Genomic DNA, 16,295 nt, shown 5'->3' on the forward strand with positions numbered 1-16,295 from the left:
GGACTTCCAGGAGACATGAATGGCAATCCAGGATAGCTTAGAGCCAATTGGGGAATGAATCTTTGGGAACTAGTTACAGATGGGTTCTTCTCTCCTCTGAGAGATAAGAATAGGACATATAGGGGCCAGAACCTGTGACAACCCTGGGAGGGGGTCCCCAAATTCAGGAAAGTATTCCAAAGCCCAGGAGAGGAAGAGAAGGAGCTTCTGTTGGTCACCTGGAACCACTAGCAATCCATGTCCATGACAAATTAACCAGTTTGAAGTTTTTCAGCTTTCTAAAACAGTGTGAATTGAGGGCCCTCCTGTAGTTAAGAATTCTCAGGGGAGGTTGCCCCCTTTCCACTTAGTACTAAAGTTAATTGCAGGCAACTTCTTTGTAGTCCCCTGGTTTGAGGGAAAGAGGTTAGGAAAAGGAGGGGAAGGTTTATTTCTAGTTTGCCCTAAGTGTGGGCATAGTCCTTTGGGGTGCTGGCCTTATGGAGAATGTTCCAAGTAGACCCCCACCATAAGCTCATGGAGCCCTTACAAACCAATTCCCAGGTCCCCCAGGTAAGGAAAATGCCTTCAAGGTGAACACCAGCTACTGAGCTTTGCTTACTTTTGTAGTTTCCTGCATTCATTCATCCATCCATCCATTCACTCATTCATGCCTGAACACTTCTCATGTGTTTGCCAGCTCACGGACACATTAATCTTTAAAACTATATGTTTTGTCTAGTATTTTTAGTTGTTTTCAGCAAGAAGCTTAGCCTGAGTCTCTAGGCCACCATGTTGCCAGAAAACCCAACGGGCAGTTTCAGTCCTTATGTGACTTGATTTTTCTGCTGCATTTGGCCCCTTTGACCACTCCCTCCCTTTGTTCTGTTTTGTTGTTTTCCACCACTCTGGTCCCTCCCTTTTGGTCTCCTTCACAGGCTTGTCTCTCCTCCTCTCCCTGTTCCTTAAATGCTGGGTCTCCAGGCCTTAGCCTCTGCTTCTCCTCTTGTTCCTGCGTATCTCACCACTCCCTTGCCTTTGATCTGTGACTCCCACATCTCTCTGGTCCAGACTGTCCTGAGTTCCTGACCCTCAGACCCAGCTGCTGCCAGCCTCCTCGCCCTCTGAAGGTGTCACGGGCACCTCAAGTTGAACACATTACAAAACCCAACTTATGACTTCCCCCACACCTTACCCCCATCACAGGCTAAAAATACTATATCCCCTATATTTCTTACCAGTCACCCAGGCCGGACTCCTGGAAACTCTCCCTCTCATCAGGTCCTCACAGCCAGTTCATCACCGAGTCCTGTGGATCGTGCCTCACATCTCTCTGTCCTTCGGCACTGCTTCTGCCCTAGGTCAAGGTACCAGCATTTGTTGCCTGAACAGCCCTAACTGCTCCAGGTCTAACTGGTGCCCCCCTGCCTTGCCCCTTCCAGTCCAAACTAGATACAGCAGCCAGTAATTCATCTGAAACAAGTCTCTAGGCAGTCACACCTAAAATCCTTCAGTGGCTCTACCCGAGACCAAGTCCGAGCTCCCTGGTGTAGCACTCTGGGGCCTTTATGATCTGACTTTTGTCTTGATGAGGGTCCTCCCCCAATTCTACATGAAATTGCTGGCTCTTCCCTGCCTTTGTTCATGCTGCTGCCTCTGCTGAAGGCTGTGTGTCAGACAAGGACCCGTCAGGAGAAACCACACAGTAAGCACACAGGGACAGTTTAATATAAAAATCTTAAACTGTACTAGGGGATTGAAGGAATGAGGGGTTGGCTAGTAAGAAGCGAAGAGAACGCTAAAGAACACAGGAGTAGCAGAGTCCTAGGGCTGAGATAGAGCCCAAGGGAGAGGCCCTCACCTCCCACTCCTGCCCAAGGCTGAGTCCCGACCCTGCTGGAGAGGGCATGGCCAGTGAGAAGGGGGAGTTCAGAGCTAAGAAGCCATGAAGGCGATAAAGGACAACCAGTACAGGCCCAATGCCCCTTATCCACCTTGTGCAAATATTTCATTTTTCAAGGCCCAGTTCAAGTACCACCTCCTTCACAAGGACTTTCCTGGCTCTTCTGCCCCTTCCATCTGGGTAGAAATGATTCCTTTCCCTTTATGAGTATAGAATCCTCCCCGACCCTGACATACATAACTGTACCCTAGCCATCCTTCTACTGGGAGACTTAGGGTGGTTGATTGCATTTTCTGTTTACTTGTTTACCCCCACCTAGGGTTGCCAGAAAAAATCCAGGACACCCAGTTCAATTTGAATAGCAGATTAACATTTTTTGTATAAGTATATCCCAATTATTGCATGAGACATACTTTCTGAAACTCCAGTTTAACTGGATGTCCTGTTTTTATTTGCCAAACGGGCAGCCCTTCCCCCACCTCCACCTCCACCTGTGGTCTCCTTGATGGTAGAACATTTTTCTAGCTGACCTCAGAATCCCTATAACTGGCCCAAGGCACTACTGTTAGTGCTCAATTAATGTTAAAAGGTCACAGGGCTGAGAATGACTGGAGGGAGTTGAGGCTGGAGACAGAGACCAGTTAGGAGGATGAGCAATAAACCATTCCACAAATTAGGAAGACTTCAACAGAATAGCATTGGGAAGAGAGAAAGTGGGATGGGCTTGCAGGATCTAAGGATCTGAGAACTAATGGAAAAGGGAAGTGACAAAGCTCAGGGAGTCTAGGCTGTTGTCCAAGTTTCTGACTCGTGTCCCTGGATGGAGGTTGGAGGTTGTCTCTCACTTGGGAGGGAACCCTGGAGGAGGCTTAGAGGCTGGAGAGCAGGGAAGCTCATCGATGTGGGGCTTAGAGCAGGTAGAGAAGGGTGGAGAGAGCATCTGAAGGAATGAATGGAAGACATCTAGGGCAGGTAAGTTCAGTTTGAGGTTTCTGAGGCTATGCAGACAGAAGTATTGGAAATACAGACAGAGCTTAGGAGAAAGGTTAAGCTGGAGGTACAATGAGCGCATCATTAGCCTGGAGGCGGTAACTGAAACCATGGGAGTTGGTGACATTGCTCAGGGACAGTAAGATGGGGAAGGAAGGTCTGTATCAGAGCCCTGACGAACACTTAAGAGGCAGAGAAAGGAAAAGGAACCCAAAAGGAGTTTGAGAATGAGCAGGGGTAGGAGAAAATCCAGGAGAGTATGGAATAGAGAGTCAAGAGAAGACAGGTGTTCCAAGAGGGCTGACAAAGTTGGGCGCCCCTGAGAGTCCAAAGGACTAAAGGCTGAGAAGTGGCCTGTGGGTTTAGTAATGATGAGGCCACTGGGGACCGCAGCAAGAGCTCTTTTAGTGAAGGAGAGGTGGAAGTCGATTAGATATTTATATATTTGTAATCACAGTGTCATTTTTTTATGCTGTGATATATTCAAGTGAGTTTAAATGCAGAGGGAAAGAAGACATTCAGTAGAAAAAGGATGAAGCATAGGGAGGCTTGTACATAATGGAGACAGAGAGCCCTGATATGGGAACCTGAGCACAGACAGAGGAACTAATCTAGCTGCAGGAGGACATTGATAATAGTACCCAGAACAGGGCAGGAAAGCCCAAGGGCCATGGACTCCTACGGAATCTCTGAATGAGCTTCGGAAAGTCTGTGGGCTCCCTCAAATTGTCCACCAGATTTACACATTGGTGTTTTTTTCAGCAGTGAGGTGGGAGGTGGGAGGTGGGGAGGATCCTTGGCTTTCATCAGTTTCCGTAAGGACTGTACAACTCCACAACAGGTTAGGCACCACCCCTGTGAACAAGAAAAGTGATCTCACATGGCACAAATTCTCTTAGATCTTTTCTCTGATCTCTCAGCTTTCTACCCTACCTTTCCTTTTCAAGATGAGGCCTCGGTTAGGCAGCCAGTCCACATGAACTCTCCGGGCTCTCTAGCTGGGGGAAATGCAGCAGTCCCTGGACAAGAGAGGAGGAACGCCATTGGCCGGGGCAGGAGGAGCGCATGGATCCCCGAACCTTGATTCCTGGATGAAACTAATCTAGAGGGATGTTTGGGTGACCCCTGAAGCTGGAAAAACTGTAATTTCAAAGTCATCTGTAGTTTTCTGTCTTGCAAGAGGTGGTGACTTGATACCCCTTTGGAGGAGACCATACCTTAGTTCTGGGAAGATCATTCAAGTGGGCAACGTCATTTTGCAAATATGAAACAGACTACAGTCAAAATGGAGAGTCTGGGGAACACCCTGGCGGGCCGGTGGTTAGGACTCCACACTTCCTCTGCAGGGGGCATGGGTTCTATCCCAGGTTGGGGAACTAAGATCCTGGAAGCCTTGTGGTGCAGCCAAAAAAAGAGATTCTAGAGCTACCTGTGGCTCCCGAGGAGCAGAAGTGCTCTACCTGGTGAGGCCACGTGCCTGGTGGCCTCTGCTAAGCTGTAGGCAGAGAAGAGGAGCTCTGCAACTTGTTTGAGGAAAACAGCTTCACTTATTTTTAAGAGGAATTTGGTTCATTGTGGGCTGCAGACTGAGACTAGTTCTTGCGGGAATGTGTTCCTTTTGGAGAAGCTGCTGTTTCATCCACAATTTTGTAAGCTGTCGGGCACAATCTCTCTGGGGCCCAGAATGCAGCCTTGAGTTGGGGGGACCCTACTCCCCAAGGACTGACAATCTGGGGAGTGTTGAGAGCTAGCGTCTTTGGCTGGAGTTCTGACCTGGCTCTCTCTCTGAGCCTTGTCAGACGTGGCTTCAACCCATCTCCTGTAAGTGGCTCTGAGAGCACAGATGTCCACTAAGGGGTAGGGCCTGGAGGGTCTGAGAACTCTGCCAGGCTTTCGAGTCTTTCCAGCAGGGGCTCCCTGGTCGCAATAACCCTGGAATTGACAGAACCCCCCCTTCACCCCCAGCCAGGACCAGGGCCCAGGCCTTCATGAGGTGCCTCCAAACTGTATGGCACTGCTGCCATTTTCTTTGGCTCGAGGTGGGGGTTGGCGACTGAAGATCCTGAGTCAGTTTGGAGGCAGAGAGAAGGGCCAAGGGGGTGTTTGAGGGCAGCACGAGAGCACCAAAGTTTTGGGGGCACCTAGAACTGGGGCAGCGAACACAGAAGAATGGAAGCACAGACTTGTTTCTCCTCCTTGACCCGGAATGCATACAGCCCTCAGAGAGCCCGTGCCAGCTCCTCACTGTAGCCTGGGAGAAGGGGGCCCCTGTGCCAAAGCGGGCAGGCACTTAGGCAGCTCGAAGGAATTTTGGTTAATGCGGTCAAATGCCTGAGGGATCCCAGCCTCAACTGCCTCACTCTCATGGTGCCTCGTGCACCCCTGGCTGCAGCTACTGCCTCTGTCCTCACAGCTGCCAAAATCAATCTCCAGCCCAGACCTGCCTCCTCAGCTCCAGACCAGTACAGCCCATTGCCTCCTGACGACCCCTCTAGATGTCCCATGGTTCCTCAGACCCAGCATGCGTCCAAACACATATCCTGATCTTATTTGCAAAGAAAAAAATCATATAGGACAAATTCATTGGGCCCAGGAAACAAGTTTTCACAGGACACACACAGAAGCTCAGAGGGATTGCACTGACTTCTGAGATATGACTCGGGGACAGTGTGGAAGGCCAGGGTCAGCATTAATCTCTTCTTCCTTCCAGATGAGAGTGTGTACCTGTTAGCTGCTTGTCCTTTTCATACTGTTTGCCAAACTGAATTTAAATATTATTTATGTAAATTATTTATTGTCTGTCTCTCATGGTTTAAGCTTAAGAGCTGAGATCATGGGTTCACTTCTGTATCCCTGCTGTCTACCCAGCATCTGACATAAAATAATAAATATCTGTTGAATGGATAAGTGAATATCCTTGTTCATTACCCAAGATGCAGGTCTCTCTAGGCACCCTCAGTCTTTTCCTGCTTTCTTATCCCCATGATGCTCTGTGCTTCATCCCTCCAAACCAGCCTCCCACTGCACCCTCTTCCCCACCCTCAGCCTCTTCATCACTTGACTTGGGCTGTTTCATGGAATGTGGGTAGTGAGCTCCCCGTGCTGGGCCATCTGCAAGCACAGGCAGTCTATGCACCTGTCAGGGTGCCCTGGACTCTGATCAGTGACAGTGGGGTGGGGCAATATATGGTTCTCTGCATCTTCACCATGAAACAAGGCTCGCAGCATGCCAGAGGTCTCAAGGGTATGGCTTTCTCCACCAGTAACCCCAGGCTCCAACCGCTGGGGACTGTGCAGGGGTTGTGAGCTGGCTGGCCTGTTGGGACCGGTGAACACATCTTTGTCACTCACTCTGCCTGTGTTCCATGCCCCTCGTTTCCCAGAGCTGCTGGGTGGGCACAGGCAGTCCCGGGCCAGGCCTATGACTGCTGAGTGCGCCTGAAGTTGTGAGTGGGATGGTCAGGGAGTGACCTCCATCCGGCCCCCACAGCCCAGCAAAGGATCTGACAAACCACAGAAGTAAATAAATAACTTAGAAGTAATAAATAGGGGTCCAGCTCCCACGAGTGAGTCCAAGGCCCACTCCAGCACAGGCACTTCAGCAACACAACTGCAACGTGTCTCCAGATCTGTCCCCCCAGGCCTGGGCTGAGGCTGCGACCTGACACATCTGGGTTCTCCAGAGGAGGAGTCCTGGGTCCATGGCCTGGTCACTGCCAGCGTCTGTGCGCAGTGGGTCCTCGGGTCTCCACAGCTGAGGTTTCTGGGGTCTGCGGGGCTGAGGCCGGCAGGGTGAGAGCCCTGGGGCCGCTGGTCAGTCGTGCCTCTATCTCCACAGGGCTGATGTCCGTCACTCACCCGGCTGAAGCCTCCGTCTCCGGCCAAGGCCCCTGGCCGGTCCCAGGCAGTTAGACCCACAGGTAAGGGTGCGTCTGCACACCCTCGGAGTGAGCCCTCAGCCCAGACAGCCGCAGGCAGTGGCCGAGAGGCGGTCCACGGTCCTCCAGGTGCTGTTGACGTCCATGAAGGAGACGGCCTCGTAGCGCGTGGGTCGGCAGCAGGGCTGGCTGACGGGCCGCGGGCCGGGGGGCGGCCGCAGGGCCCCGGCGCCCAGCAGGCTGGCCAGACTGAGGTCATGCGGGGAGCGCGCGCGGCGGCAGGAGCCGCTGCAGAAGCGGAAACGCACCAGCTCGTCGGAGTGGTGGCCCAAGCCGAGCGCGCGCACCGGCACCAGCTGAGAGCGCAGGCGGCAGCCCCGCGCCCCCGCGGCCCGCGCGCGGCTCCCCCGGCTCCCGCGACCGCCCCGGCCCCCAGCCCGCGCAGCGCGGGGCCCTCGGGGGGCAGCGGGCGAGGGCGAGGGCGCGGGCGGCGGGGGCGGCAGCCGCCGGGCTCTTCCGCCGCACAGACCGGCCGCGCGGCCCCCTGGAACGAGACGCAGTCACGCGCGGGTCCCCGGCCAGCCCGCCCCGCCCCGCGCCCTCGCCCTCTCACCTACCAGGCAGGGGACCCGCGGGGGGCGCCGGGGCCGGCGCGGGGCCTTCTCGGGGGACCGGGCTGCTGGGCGCGGGGCCCAGGGAGGCCTCGCCCTCGGCGATGCTGCTCAGCAGGGCCAGAGCGGCCAGGGTAGGCCACAGGGCAGGCTGCTCGGAGAGACGAGGTGGAGCCTCAGGGGGTAGGAGGAAACCCTGGTGGGCGCAGGGAGGGACTGGGGCCGCATGGAAGGGCTCGGGTTGGAGGATAATGGATCAGCTGCCCCGGGGAGCCCCGGTAAGGAATCACTACCGGAGGGCATTGACCTCCCTCCTTCCTCCTGGCCCCTCCCTGACCATTCCCCCACCTACTTCTGACGCCTGCCCAGGGAGCCCTGCTCTCCCTCCCTAGTCAAGCCACCCTTCTTCGATACCAGGTGGGAGTTACTGGGAGAACCACTCACCTGCCGCCTAGGCCGGGGCCAGAGGGGCAGCACAGAAGGGCTTCCACGTCCAGGCTCCATCTCTGTCAACACCAGGAACTCCCATCAGCCGTAGTTGACCTGTTCCCCCACCCTCCTCTTGAGGCAGCTTGGAACATTGAGACATGATCTATCCTTTGAGCAGGTCATCTCTCCACTTCAGCTTCTCCAGATGAGGGACAAGGGGCTTGGGCAGCTGGGCTCAACCCAGCAGAAGTGGCTGCATGGAGAACCTATTTCGTGGTGCTTTGCACCTGCTCCCTCTTTCAGACCTCACAACTCCATGAGGTAAATGGTGTTATCCCCATTCTCCAGATGAGCAAACAAGGCTCGGAGAAGCTCAGCAATTATCTAAGGTCGCAAGGGTAGACCCACGCAGCCGTGTGGGGAAGGGGACCTTCCTTGATCTCACAGAGAGCCTTCTCTCCATGCCACAGAGGAGGAAGTTGTGGCCTGGGGGAAAATTAGGGTGCTTGCTGGTTGACCTGAGTTATCTGATGATAGTGAGGCCCAGGCTTCAGCCTGTGCTGCCCACCCAGCAGATGGTGGAGGGTGATGAGCCCTCTAGGAACATGAGGCCTGGGCCATGGCTCCCTATGGCCACCAGGGGGTAGCATTTGCCAAGCCTGTGGACTCAAACGGGGGGTGGGATTTTCCCCTACCTTCAGCTAGACTCAGGCCCCAGCAACTCCCTGGAGTTGCTTCTACAGGAGACTGGCCTCTGCGAGCGTAGCCACCCTGAGAGCTGGTCCAGGTCTGTACCCCTTCCAGTTTCCCCTGGATCTGGCAGCCTGGCCCTGCTCCTAGAAGTTTCCCCCACGAACCATCCTTCCTGAGCCCAGCTGGGCTTTCGGAGTCCCACCAGGTTTTGTGAGCCCACATTGCCTGGCACTCCCAAACACCTCTCTGGAGCCTCATGAGCCCTCACTAGCTGGCCTGCTCTTTGGTCCCAGCAGTCACCTCCACCCCGACCCCCGAGCACACAGAATGTCTGCATACCTGTGGGCTGGTCCTCCCTGGTGAGGTCCTCCAGGGCCAGGTGTGCTCGGCTAACGGAATACGGGCCTGAGGAGCCAGGCTAGTGACTGTTCTCACTGATGGAGGGAAAGCCCGGCAAGGCAGGGTTAAAGGCCCCCTGCACTAGGGGGAGCCCAGGAGCAGGTCTCTTGGGACGTAGGCAGCTCAGGCCCTACGTATCCCTCCCGGCAATCTGGGGCCACTTGGTCCTCCAGCCCTTGCCTTTCCTCCCCATCTACCAGCCCCCGATACTCACCCCGGGGGTTCTGTGTTGTGTTCTCCTAGGCACCTTTCCTGGGACCAGTGCTGGGCTTTCCCCTGCAGCTCGAAAGGCTCATGCCCAGGGCTGTGCACCTGGCAGTGCCCCTTTTAGCCAAAAGCTTGGCAGCTGGTCTGAGCCCTGTAGCAGCAGCGGAAGCCTCACGTTACAGCGGGCCAGCAGGGCTAGCACAGTCCAACAAGCGACAAGAGGGACTGCGGGGGGCTGGGAGGGGCGGAGAGCTGCGCAGCAGGCCCAAGAGAGGGAGGATGTAAGAAAGGAGTGGAGGGGGACGACCCTGGCTGCTCCCTCTAGCCCCCGGGCTGGGACGAGAGGTGGGCAAACAGGTCGGCTTACCGCAAGTGCAGGGCTCTGGGTCTGGGACACAGCGAGGGCTGGGACCCGAGGGACCTGCTGCTGGTGGAGCCCGTGGACCGTGTCTGGGGGCTGGGCCCAACTCCATCCCTCAGCAGCCTCATGCCCGCCGCTGTCCGGTGTCAAATTCCAGCCCCGGCGTCACCGGATCCTGGGGTGGGGCCCGAGCACCCCCCGCCCCGCCCCACCTTTCAGGGCTCACCTGGCCATTCCACCCTCTGGAATCTGGTCCCCCTGGCTCCACTAGGTCCCCCAAGGTGGGGTGGGGTGGAGATGCTGGGAAGGGCCCCCAGGACAGAGTGGAGAACCCAGGCGGCGCAGCGGCATGGACACTGAGTGTTCGGAGTTTGTAGACACTGGGAGTAGGGAGTTGGGAGGCCGGGCAGAGGGCGGGAGAGGGAGGGGACAGGCCGGTCCCTGCCTTGGCCCACCGGCCTTCGGGTTCCCGCCGTCCTGGCTGGCCGCTCTGCAGTAGATGCTCTCTCTGATCCACCGCTAGTTTCGTCTCCCAACAGACCCACTGCATTCTTTAAGTCCGAGAGGCACTGACTGCGCTGGGGCTTTCACGGTCTGACCCGGCTCCTGTGGCGCCGCCGCTCCCCTCCGCTGCCGCTTCTCTCCGCTGCCGCCTGGGGCTTGGAGTACAGACACACCTGCAAACACCGCTGCTCAGCCTGGCACAGCGGCGCTGGTAGGAGTGGGTGCCAGGGGCTGAAGAAGGGGAGGGTCCCGGCGGAGGAACTTTTGCACTGAGGCTTGAGGTGGGAGCTGGAGGCTAGTATTTCAGATGCCTAATTATGGCAGTTTGGCTGGTGGGTGGGATGGAGGTTGGATGGGTAACATGGATAGAGGTAAGGAAAGGCCAGATCCTGTGTGTCCTAACAGGGAGTCTGGACTTCATCCTAGTGGTACTGGGGACCACTGAAGGGTTTCAGGCAGGAGAATGGTGTGATCCAACGTGCATGTCAGCGGCTGGCTCTGGCTGTGGTGGGGAGGGTGGTTTGGAGGTAGTCAGGAGGCTGCTGGGGGAGAGAGGATTCTGAAGCTGAATTGTGGGGAGAGTGCGGGGCCTTGTGCGCTCTTTCAGGAACACATCTTTTTGAAAACTCAGTTGGTGCCTGATTGGATGGGGTGAGGAAGTAGGATGGCATGCCTTTGGCCTGGGTGACCGGGAGGAGGGGACGCATTCTGGCAGCTGGGGCTCCTGAAGGAGGGGTAGGTTGGGGGCAGGAGCTCATCAGTTCAGTGTTGGACGTGCCGGGCTGGAGGACCCTGTGGATTATCCCAGTGGAGATGTTCAGGAAGTGACTGAGTTCGTAGCCTGGAGCAAAGCGAAGAGAACTGGGCTGGAGATGGTAATTTGGGAATCGTTGACCAACTGACATCTGGAAGCCGTGGGTGAAGCTGACAGTGCTCAGGGAACATGTGTGGGCCAGCTGCACCCTGGCTGTGCGTCTGAACCACCTGTGGGCCTTTTAAAACTACCTGAGTCTGGGCCTCACCCCAGACCTGAATCAGAATGGGCATGTGCAGTTTTCCACATCTGCACAGGTGACTCTGGTGTATGGCCGGGTGGAGAACCGCAGCTTTTGGGAGGGCAGTTAATGTGCAGTCGTGGGGACTAGAAGCCAGACTTTCCCAGGCTCGGCAGGACCCCTGTGGGACAGGAGGCCAGGCGGTGAGCAGCTCTGTGTTCTGCTGCCTCCCCAAGCTGGCTGCCCCGGGGGGTGGGTTCTGCCCCAGGGCTTTATCAGCCAGGGCTGCTGCTTGCTGGCATGCAGCCTATGCCCTGCACAACTCCAGGGGGCGCCATTCACGTAGGACACAGGAAGCACTGGAGTTTGCATCACAGTGGCCTTGTTTACAGCAGAATCGAAGGGAGTTTCTGGGTCTCCCTGTCCCTCCGTCAGAGCCGCACTTTCCCCTCGGCTGAGGAGGCTTCTGTCTGAGCACAAAGCGCAGCAGTAAAGGGGCACGTGGGAAGTCAGAGGGAATGGCACTTGGATTGGGATGTCAGGTAAGAGGTGACGGGGCCAGGCAGCCCCACCTGTTGCCACGTGGCAGCTCTGGCAGGAAGCTCACTCCCAGGCCTATGGCCTCCGGGGCAGGAGTGCGTTGGCCTTTCTCAGGCCTGCCTGGGAATGCTGGGGAAGGGACAGAGCAGATTCCAGGGCTCTAGGGGGTAAGGTTGGGATGTCCTTTCTAATGTTTGCCAGAGGGGCTTCCCTGGTGGCGCAGTGGTTAAGACCAATGCAGGGGACATGGGTTTGAGCCCTGGTCCGGGAAGATCCCACATGCAGCGGAGCAGCTAAGCCCGCGAGCCACAACTACTGAGCCCACACGCCTAGAGCCCGTGCTCTGCAACAAGAGAAGCCACCACAGTGAGAAGCCCGCACACCGCAACGAAGAGTAGCCCCATTGGCCGCAACTAGAGAAAAGCCCACACGCAGCAACAAAGACCCAACTCAGACAAAAATAAATAAAAATAAAATAATAATAATAAAATAGGGCGTCCCTGGTGGCGCAGTGGTTGAGAGTCCGCCTGCTGATGCAGGGGACACGGGTTCGTGGCCTGGTCCGGGAGGATCCCACATGCCGCGGAGCGGCTGGGCCCATGAGCCATGGCCGCTGAGCCTGCGCGTCGGAGCCTGTGCTCCGCAACGGGAGAGCCCACAACAGTGAGAGGCCCGCGTACCGCAAAAATAAATAAATAAAATTTTAAAAAATAATAATAATAAAATAAATTTTTAAAAAAATAATAAAATAATGTTTGCCAGAGGGGGCCTAGAGATGGGCTGTGCCTTCCTGTTCTGTGCAGAAAGAGGGGTCCTGAGGGGAGACCGGGTGCCTGTGTGCTAAGGGGGAGGGCATGTCTTTCCAGGGCTCAGTGGAGCTGCCAGGAGTGGTTTAGGTCTGTGTGCTGGGGGCCCGGCCGTGCAACTTTCCTGTGCTTGCAGGAACCTCTGTCCCTGTAGTGCTGGGGCTGTGGTGACCCAGTGGCACTGTGCACGGGGTGGTGCTTCAATCCCCTGAACTCTGGCTCCTGTAGGAGGCAGCAGGGTAGATTCTGAGGCATGTCCTGATGCCCCTAGACTGCCTCTCTTAAGGCAAAGAGGGTGCAGGACGGCTATAGGACAGGAGAGGCTCCAGAAGGCCCCTAGGTGGCTACCCAGGTCCTGTAGCTAACATGAGAAGTGAAAGGGACCCAGGAGGGCTGGAGAGATGGCCCTTGGGTTTAGCATACTTGCTGAGGCCCCAGGTTCCCGTTTCTTCCAGGAAAGTCAGAGGAAGCAAGAGGAGGCCAGGTTCAGGGCAGAGCTTTATTGCTTCCATGATGGCTGCTCAGGATGCCTGCCACAGCCTGGGTGAAGTCCTTGAGCCTCGCTTCCCTCTGGTCCAGGCTAAAGGCAGAACCCAAGGACCTGGCAGTCTCACTGCTGAAACCCAGAACAGCTGCCACGTTGTCACCCCAGGCCTGGGGCGCTGTCCTCTGGGTCGGCTGCAGCTGGGGGGGGGAGGGGCATTCCCATCAGGTTGGGCCAGGCCTCACCGCCCGAGCTCTGAAGTTCTCTCCACTCAAGCCTAGGGACGTCTTGTTGGCTTAAAGGATGGCTCCAGCGTTTCTCTGTGGGACAGCTGGGGGCTGCTGAGTGGGACTATCTCATCTGCTCCCCAAGAAAGGCCAAACAGTGTCATGAGCCGGAAGGGGCTGGCCTGAGATCCTGCCCATCTCCCTGTAGCCCCAGAGCAGGGCACAGGCTAGTCCTGGCACTCCCACTCTACAGGGAGCCCATTGGTACCACTGCCTGAGGGGCCCTTTAGTGGGTCTTCTGCACGGTCAGTAGACCAAACTTGACATCTCCAACCTTATTGAAAAATAAATTATCCCTACCCTCCCCCCACCCCAACTTCACAAAATGATAATACACTGAACACTGATTGGAGAAATGATTCTGGCAGCAGCCTTGCTGCCTAATGTCCGCCTCCTGCATGCTGGGCCCGCTGGGCATGGCCAGTGGCCTCCTGGCCCTCTGGCTTCAAGGACCCAGGCTGAGAGTGAGGCCTAGTGCTGGTCTCTGAGGCTGGGCTCTGAGCAGACACAACTCTGGCTGCCCCACCAAGGCCTCACCACCCCTGGGGCCACTTGGCACTGTCCTTCTCTGGGTCTGAAGGCTCCCACACCTCTCAGGCAGAGCCAGACCGAGGCCAATGAAGTGGGCAGGTGGCGGTGGCTGGACTTCTGTGGCCGCGTGCTGGGTCCACCTCAGATGCCACTGGTTAGGTCAGTTATGACATGCGCTTTCACCAGCTTCCGCAGAAACTCTTTCTCTCGCTGAATGTTGTGCGTCCAGGACTGAAAGGCAAGATGGAGCAGTGGTCAGCTGGGCAGCCCAGGTGGCTGCTGGGATGTGGCCCTGCTAGAACGCAGGTTCCCAGGGCTCCACGCCCTCTTCCGACCACCGCCCTCCGATGCTCTGACTGTGGGAGGTCTGCCCTAGAGGTGCCACAGCTCACCCTCCTCCCTTCCCAGGACCTGGAGGAAATAACCTTCTAACCCCTTTCCCCGGCCTCTTAACTTCTTCCAAGTCTTAGACATGTAGGCTTTCCAACCTTGTTCTCACTCCTTCCACCTGTCCTTGCCTGGCGGCTTCTCCGGGCCCCTAGGTCCTAGGCACCCTGAGGTCAGGCAATGTGACTCACTTAGGTCCGGCCCAGGCCTGGGGTTGGGCCCTGCTGGAAAGGGAACCGTGTGGGGCGGCTTAGTCATTCTCTGGCCTGCTGCAATCCACTCTCCAGGCCTGGGGGCAGCTAATGGAATCCTGCCTCTCAGACCAGAGGAGCCAGGGGGCCAGAGGCTCATCTTACGGTTAATATGAAAATTGCAGGGAAGACGCTGCCTTCCAGGGCTTTCCTGCGGAAGACTGCACCCAGGCTCAGGTTCTCTCCTTTCCCCAGTGCTCTCACCAGGAAGCTGTGATGACTGAGTCTCTCAAAGAATGAAACAGGATTGAATGAATAGAGGAACGACGAAAGCCAATGGCCTTGTCACAGTTTGGACACAGCTGACCGCTCTGTTGCATCCGTCAGCGCTGAGGCTCACCCTAGGATGGTCACAGCCACTATACACCGGTGTGGAGAACTTAACAGCTCTTATCTGGTCCTTATCTGACCCAGTCAACCTCCTCCAACCTTCCAAATCTTTTCAGTCTGAAACTTGGGCAAAATCTCCTATATTCGTCTCCTTTGAACACCCCCTTCAACTTCCTGTGCTAAGCACAAACCTGGCTGCCCCCAAGGACAGCATCCCCCAGACATGCTCTTTCTTCGCTCACACCCACACTCATGGTGCCTGGAGGTGGCAGGCTCTCCCTCACTCTTTGCTGCTGCATCTGCACAACTGCCCCTGTGTACTCCCTTGAACCTCTGGCTCCTTTGACTCCTGGCATTCTCCTCAGCCGTCTGCAAACTGCCCGTCCATGTCGCAGACCACCGGGTGACTCACCCTCATTCCTTGAAGATTCAGACATCTGGCTCACTGTCTGTCTTTGAAGGCAGGGACTGATTGGCACAGAGTAGGTGCTCAGGACATATGTGTTGAATGAAATTAGATTTTCCAGGAAAGAAAATGCAGGCATGGAAGAATGGCAGGGCCAGGATCCAAGCGAGCACAGAAACTCATACACCTCTTTACTTAACCCATGCCTGCATCACTCCCCAGGAAGAAGTAACCAATCTGATGGGTCAGTTTCAAGAACACCCACTGGGAGTCCCTGAGGGTTGAAAGGTCAGCAGAGGACTGGATAGCTGATGATATCAAGGAATTACTGTTAAATTTCCAGGTGCGATAATGGTATAATATTGAAAAAAATCGTCCTTATCTTTTAGAGAAATTTACTGAAATGTTTATGGCTGGAATGATACGATGTCTGAGACTTCTTTCCCAATAACCAGCGGGGAGGGGAGGCATGGGAGGAAGGTTTAGGTCTGTGTGCTGGGGGATACCTGGGGGAGGGAGTGACGGTACGCGGGAGTGCAGTATTTTACTCTCTATACTTTGAAGGTGTTTGACAAAGTTCGTAATAACAGAGTAAACAAAAAAGTCTGCCTGGACGCATCTCTCTCTTGGACCAGGCAACGCCGCCTCTCTGGCTCTCCTTTCCCAATCTCTCCCTGGCGCACACAGCGCAGGAGCCTACAGTGCTCTCCTCGCTACGCCGCCTGCATTGTCCCCGGGCTGCGGCAGGATTCTGGGAGCCTCACCAGGACCCCTGACTCTGGATGCAGAGACCACGCTCGCAGAGGAGCCTTCCTTCTCACAGCTCTTTTCCCATCTTTATGTCTGTGCCCCCGGGGTTCTGCCCTGACCATTGCACGTCCTCCTCTGTCATCTCCCTGGGAAACCTCATCCATGCCTCCCCTGTATCTGAACAAGCAGCTGTGCTCACGACCCCCAGATCCTCATTTCCAGCCCAGATTTCCCTCCCATGGCAGACTCCTGCGTGAGCCCACTTCACTCTCTGGCTCCTGCCCAGTCCCTCGGGGCTGGTGCATCTGACGGCCACTTCTCAGCACACATCTCCCGGGACTTCCTTGCAGTGCTGGACATTGTAGGCACTCCCTCCTTTGGTCTCCACGACCCTGCATCTTCTTTTTTTTTTTGGCCACGCCGCACAGCTTACAGGATATTAGTCAGCAGTGAAAGCGCAGAGTCCTAACCGCTGGACTGCCAGAGAATTCCCCAACCCTGCGACTTCTAACCCTTCTCTACTCTCTCTCCTCCTTTATGTTTTTTGTTTTGTTTTAATTTTTTGGGTGCGCTG

General features: G+C 55.9%; 2 protein-coding genes across 7 annotated transcripts in view; both read right to left on the minus strand.

Annotated features, from left to right (window-relative positions):
- Window positions 1-6,827: 6,827 nt before the first annotated feature.
- Window positions 6,828-7,865, minus strand: ARTN (artemin; the record flags this gene model as incomplete). The annotated part of the gene is made up of 3 exons (XM_082657961.1): window positions 6,828-7,294; window positions 7,368-7,512; window positions 7,806-7,865. 3 exons carry the CDS (start codon window positions 7,863-7,865, stop codon window positions 6,828-6,830), a joined length of 672 nt encoding a protein of 223 aa, XP_082514087.1.
- Window positions 7,866-12,793: 4,928 nt separating this feature from the next.
- The window catches only part of ST3GAL3 (ST3 beta-galactoside alpha-2,3-sialyltransferase 3), a 238,671-nt gene continuing 235,169 nt past the window's right edge, over window positions 12,794-16,295 (minus strand). For 5 of the 6 annotated variants that reach the window (XM_082663768.1, XM_082663765.1, XM_082663767.1 and 2 more), the window contains one exon: window positions 12,794-13,828. In XM_082663768.1, coding sequence (XP_082519894.1) covers window positions 13,739-13,828 — 90 coding nt within the window. In that variant the 3' untranslated portion in view covers window positions 12,794-13,738. The remainder of the gene's footprint in view (window positions 13,829-16,295) is intronic. The other variant, XR_014297310.1, reaches the window with a different exon arrangement.

The sequence above is a fragment of the Grampus griseus genome (genome assembly GCF_964374135.1).
Source record: "Grampus griseus genome assembly, chromosome: 1".
Taxonomy (NCBI): Eukaryota; Metazoa; Chordata; class Mammalia; order Artiodactyla; family Delphinidae; genus Grampus; species Grampus griseus.